Source organism: Morus notabilis, unplaced genomic scaffold (assembly GCF_000414095.1).
Source record: "Morus notabilis unplaced genomic scaffold, ASM41409v2 Scaffold1112, whole genome shotgun sequence".
NCBI lineage: Eukaryota > Viridiplantae > Streptophyta > Magnoliopsida > Rosales > Moraceae > Morus > Morus notabilis.
Window position 1 is genome coordinate 5,757 of NW_010367774.1, and position 5,363 is coordinate 11,119.

At 39.0% G+C, this 5,363-nt stretch overlaps 1 protein-coding gene across 1 annotated transcript in view; it reads left to right on the plus strand.

Annotated features, from left to right (window-relative positions):
* Positions 1 to 5,099, plus strand: part of LOC21389992 — a 5,587-nt gene extending 488 nt beyond the window's left edge. Inside the window, exons 1-9 of the mRNA XM_024175604.1 lie at positions 1 to 72; positions 712 to 757; positions 864 to 945; positions 1,042 to 1,087; positions 1,179 to 1,277; positions 2,792 to 2,860; positions 2,943 to 3,300; positions 3,419 to 3,573; positions 3,743 to 5,099. The exon at positions 1 to 72 is cut by the window's left edge and continues 488 nt beyond it. Coding sequence (XP_024031372.1) covers positions 1 to 72; positions 712 to 757; positions 864 to 945; positions 1,042 to 1,087; positions 1,179 to 1,277; positions 2,792 to 2,860; positions 2,943 to 3,300; positions 3,419 to 3,573; positions 3,743 to 4,762 — 1,947 coding nt within the window. The 3' untranslated portion in view covers positions 4,763 to 5,099. The remainder of the gene's footprint in view (positions 73 to 711; positions 758 to 863; positions 946 to 1,041; positions 1,088 to 1,178; positions 1,278 to 2,791; positions 2,861 to 2,942; positions 3,301 to 3,418; positions 3,574 to 3,742) is intronic.
* The last annotated feature ends 264 nt before the right edge of the window (positions 5,100 to 5,363 follow it).

Below are 5,363 nucleotides of genomic sequence, written 5' to 3' on the forward strand. Positions count from 1 at the left end.
GCGTCGAACAGCCACAAGAAGCGCAAAGTCAATGCGATCGGCGAAGGATCTGGGCAACATGATTCGCAGAAGGTATTGAAATTTTTTTTTTCATTTTTGGGGCTTTGAGTAGAATAAAAAAAAAGGCCTTTTTTTTGCTTCTGAGTTTCGATTTTCGCGGCTTGAAAGCGCCAAATCCTTTTTGATTTGATTTGATTTTTCTTTTTCCTTTTTCCTTTTTATTTTTTTTGGTGGATGACATTACGTTGACATTATTTGAAAATTCCTAGGATTTCGCACGTTTTGAACCATGTTTTTTTTTCCTCATCGTCTAGAATTTCAGTAAATGGGTTGACTTGGTCCGTCTTTTGGAATTTCATATTGAATTCTGCTGGAGCAAATATACTTTTCAATTTTTTTATTTCGAATTTATGTATTTTTCAACTCATTAGCATTAATCTGTCTCTCTTTTTTGGCTTACCGAGCTAATAATGATTTTACTGTCATTTCTTCTAAAAAGTTCAAATTTGTCTTTTCTCTTTTTTTTTTTTCTTAAACAATTATTATTTCACAGTTTGCAACTGTGTTTCCCTTTTTGGCACTTTGAATGCCTGTCTACTTAGCTTTTCACAGCAACTTTGCTCGTGCCAAAGGTTCCTCGCCCATACAGAAATAAATATGTATATTTATTTGCTTGTTGGTTTTTCTTTTTTTTATTTTTATTTTTTTCAGGGTGACAAGTCCATTTCTGGGAAAATTCTATCAAACACCTTTCAAGGTTTGTTCATGGTTTCTGATCCCCCACTGATGAAACAAATCACTTTCTGATTTTGAACTTATAATGGCTTGACATTGTCTTTAAGTTCATTATGGTTTGTGTACAGGAACGACAAAGTTGGATTCGGGACCCTTAACGCCTTTACCCGATAAAAAGCTGTTACTGTTCATCATTGATAGGCTCCAAAAGTGTGTTCTTTTTAGTTTCTTGGCTTGCGACTTTGATCTCTATGGTGTGTAGCTTTTGTATGTCAAGTCTGATGAAGTATTTTATTGTAATTTCAGGAAGGACACCTATGGTGTGTTCTCTGAACCGGTGGACCCAGAAGAGGTTAGTTTTTTACGTTGATGACGCATCAACTTCCAAGACTTAAAAGGTGTTTAATTTGTTTAAAATTGAATTTGTTTGTTGTATAATGCAGCTTCCAGACTATCATGAAGTCATAGAGCATCCTATGGATTTTTCGACTGTGAGGAAGAAGCTTTCTGGCGGGGCTTATGCCAACCTGGAACAGTTCGAGGTTGGTTTACCATTCTGTGGTTTTCATCTTCTTTACACTTTCTTCTCTTGCATTCTCCGATTTCGTATATGAAGATTCGTATAATTACTGAAATCAGCATGTCGTTGGATCTTCATATAAAGTTCATATGTTTCTACCATGCTGACCAAATGACCAAACGGTTTGGAGGTGGAGTTAGGATTTTGTCTTCCTCTTCAAATATTGTGCCGTCTATCTTATTGTAGTGCCCGCCACTAAATCTGTCATGGATGCCATAGTTAATGTTTCTGACATCACATTCTTTGAGCGGATTGTATGAGCATTCATTTGTGTTTTTGATTGATCTAGCTACTGGATTGCTTTGGGAAGATTGCCAACATTAATTTTAATTGTTTGTCTTTGTTTGTGTCGATGAAGGCGGGCCTTGGCACCGTGGTGGGAGCGCTTGCGTTTGCACCTGGGGTCCAGGGTTCGAATCCCGGAAACGGCCTCTCCTTCGGGGGGTAAGGGCTGCGTATATATGGGATTGAGCTTTCCCCCGAGCCTGTCATAGTACGGAAGCCTCTTTGGCACTAGGGTCCGCCTTTTAGTACGGGAGCCTCTTTGGCACTGGGGTCCGCCTTTTTTAGTCTTTGTACGTGTCGATCAAAATCTACTTCAAAGTGTTAAAAATAACAAACTTTGAGACAGAAATATTTGGCTTTTTTATATGACTATCTTGATACTGTGAGTCTGTGACATTGTCTTGCTAGTTGTTCTGTTTGTAGTGGCTTGTTGAAAGTATCCAAACTAGTAGTTTTATAATTCTTACGTGTAGCTATGGCTTGTCTTCTTGATCAAGACTTTTCACTTCTCTTAATCGGCGCATTTTCAGTTTTGTATCATGCCGTTTTAGGTTTAGTTAGGTGGAAAGGCTGTAACAAGTGAACTTAAAGCACTCAACTTTAGTGAGTTAAATGTTTTTTTAATAGTTTTTATCCAGTCAATTTACCAATTTTGTGGATCATTTTGGGGGAGGAAACAAAAAAGAGAAGAAAAGGACCAAAACTATGATATTTGATTTGGCTGACATGATTTGGGAATGCTAAGCGAGGGTGTTCAGTTATTTGTGTGTATGTGCGTGTCAAATATGTAATTGTTTGTTACCATTAGCTTAGGTCTTATGATGTTGGTCTTACAATTTCACCATCTTCATCATTTGCTTGTCTGGGGTGATGGTAAATTTTTATACTGGCATATATAAGACTTCAAATTTGTTGTGATATATATGATCTTTTCTCTTTCTTCTTTCTTTGGGCGTTGCCAGTTGTGCATGTTGTTTGCTTGAGATTATATTGCTGTTCCCTACATATAATGGCTTGACGGTAGACATAATGGTTATTTTGTTTCCAAATTTTAAAATCTTGAAAAGAGCTGATGTAAACCGCATTAGCCATTGGCTAAGTGAATGATTCTTAAATGCTATTTCTCCTTCATCAAGATTTTCTATGAGCTTTGGGTGGATGAGAATTGATGTTTGATTTTATCATTTGCAGAAAGATGTTTTCTTAATCTGCACAAATGCAATGCAGTATAATGCCCCAGATACAATATATTTTCGACAGGTCCAGTCAAATCTCAACTTTTGTCTATTGCCCTTTCATCTATTTTCTGTATGTTTCTCAAATTTTTGTAATTTCTTGCCAGGCACGCTCCATACAAGAGCTGGCAAAAAAGGACTTTGAAAATTTGAGGCAAGACAGTGATGATAATGAACCAGAACCCAAAGTTGTACGGAGAGGCAGACCACCGACCAAAAATTTGAAAAAACCGGTTGGCAGGCCTTCCTTGGAGCGTGCTGCTTCAGAGTTTTCCTCAGATGCCACTCTTGCTACTGGAGGAGAGAATGCCACGTTGTTAAATCATGATATGAGAAAAGGTTCTCTTCTTTTGGACAGGTCTGGTTTGGCAGATTCATCTGGCAGATTGAATGGTTCACGCAATAATGACGTCTACGCTAGTTGGTTGGCTGATAACAAATTTGAGAGGAACGATGAGTATACAGGTTTGAAAAAGAATTTTTTGGTCTTTGATCTACCAATTTAAATTGTCTAGGATAATAACAATGTATTTTCTGGAAAAACTGACGGGTCTTCACCTTTTTGTTTCGATAAATATCATAGGTTCTGGGATTAGGGGTAACTTTAAGCATGGGAAGAAACAATCTCTGCTTGACGAGAGCAGGCGTAACACTTATAAGCATTCCCATCCATCTGTTGCTGGACGTGAGCCATCTGTATTAAATACATTTGAAGGAGAAAGGAAGCATCTGATGCCTGTGAGTATTTGTTTGATGCCAATTTTGTAAGATGGTTTTTGGAGAAGTAATTGAATTTAATAACTGAAGTCTGAAAGGCAGTCCATAAATGCCTCAGTACCTGCGACTCCATGCTTTTCAGTCATTTGTTTTATTGGTTTGTTATTGACTTGGCTTCTGTATGGATCAGATTGGAGTCCTTGTCGAGCATGGTTATGCAAGAAGTCTGGCTCGATTTGCTGCAAACCTTGGCCCTGTCGCTTGGAAAATTGCTGCAAAGAAGATAGAAAGGTCTTTGCCTTCTGGTGTTAAGTTTGGCCCTGGATGGGTCGGAGAAAACGATGTCACACAACAGAGGACTCTGCTATTCCCCTTGCAGTCACCAGGGCAGACATCAGTGTTGCAGCTTGTTAGTGCTCCTGCAAATTCATCCTCGGTTACAACAAGTCATGCGGTTGATCCTAAGGTAGATAAATTGTCAGAGAAGCCTGAAGGAGATTTGTCAGACAAGAACGTACCTTTTACTACTACAACTGCTGCTGCTGCTAATACTACTTCAACATCAGATGGTCATCCAAGTAAGTCTCTCCCATTGTCTGCTAGCACCTCTTCGGCCCCACCACCTGCTAATAGGTCTCCTGAATCCATCACTGTGAAGGCAGAATCTATAGAAGGATTGAAGCCCCATGCTGGGTTTAGCATGCTGAACAGCAGCAGTATTGGTGGGATCAGGCCAAGGTCTCCCTTTCCCATTCAGGGTCCTATACTTCACCCTGGCATGAATGGATTTAATGGGTTTAATCTTGCTGCTCAGATGGGAAAACTGACGGGATCAGCCAGGCCTGCTGGTTTTAACATCCAGTCGCCTCAAATATTCAATAGGACTAGTAGTAACACCCTTCATCCAGCAACTGCAAACAGCATTAATTTGGAAGAAACCAAGTTTTCAGAAAATCGAAGTACAATAAATCCTGGCAGTTTGTTGCCAAACTCCAGGAATGAGGCATCGGCTCTGCCCCCACCCCCGGGGTTTCATCCTCCGCCATCTTGGCAAGGTTTGTCACCACAGCCAAGACCAGACTCAGGGTTATCACCGCAGCAGAAGCCAGATTCTGTTCCACCGGATTTGAATGTCAGATTTCAGTCCCCGGGATCTCCTAGTTCTAGCAGAGTTGATTCAACTCAACCAGATTTAGCATTGCAGCTTTGAGAATAATTGAGCTGTTTTCTTTCTGTTTCTTCTTGTCGTTCATTAAGTTAACCATATAGAACGGTGGGTTTGTGATTTGTTGCTCCGGGTGATGAGGCCAATAGAGGGTAGAAGATGGTCTCTGTGTTTGGAGCCGCGTGGAGAGCCACATCTAACTGTGTTGTAAAAGAGTAGGTTGATCTTTGTACAGATTAATGTATTCTAATTTTAGGTTCAAAGTGATAAGTTCTGATTTGTAACATTATAAAGTATGATCCAAATAATTTGTTTTCTAATGAGGTAAGATACTTATCTGCGTTAGAAATCCTCTTTGTATTCTTCAGAAATATAATTTGCTTTTTACATTCAATTGTCTGTTGACTGTAACATGTGATTTCTCGAGATAAATATGAGTCGTCACTTTTAACTAACTGATGTTGGACTATTTCATCAATATCTTTGGTCAGAAGTAAAATTTATAGATTAGTGTTGCTGATATGCAGATATGTTATTTCAAGACATGGAAAAGTTGCTAGATTGTCTGTGTTGTATATTTACAGTCAAAAAGTAAAGTTGGTTGTTGTACCTTCTCTTACTTGTCTAAAGTTTCTGTAAATGGGGA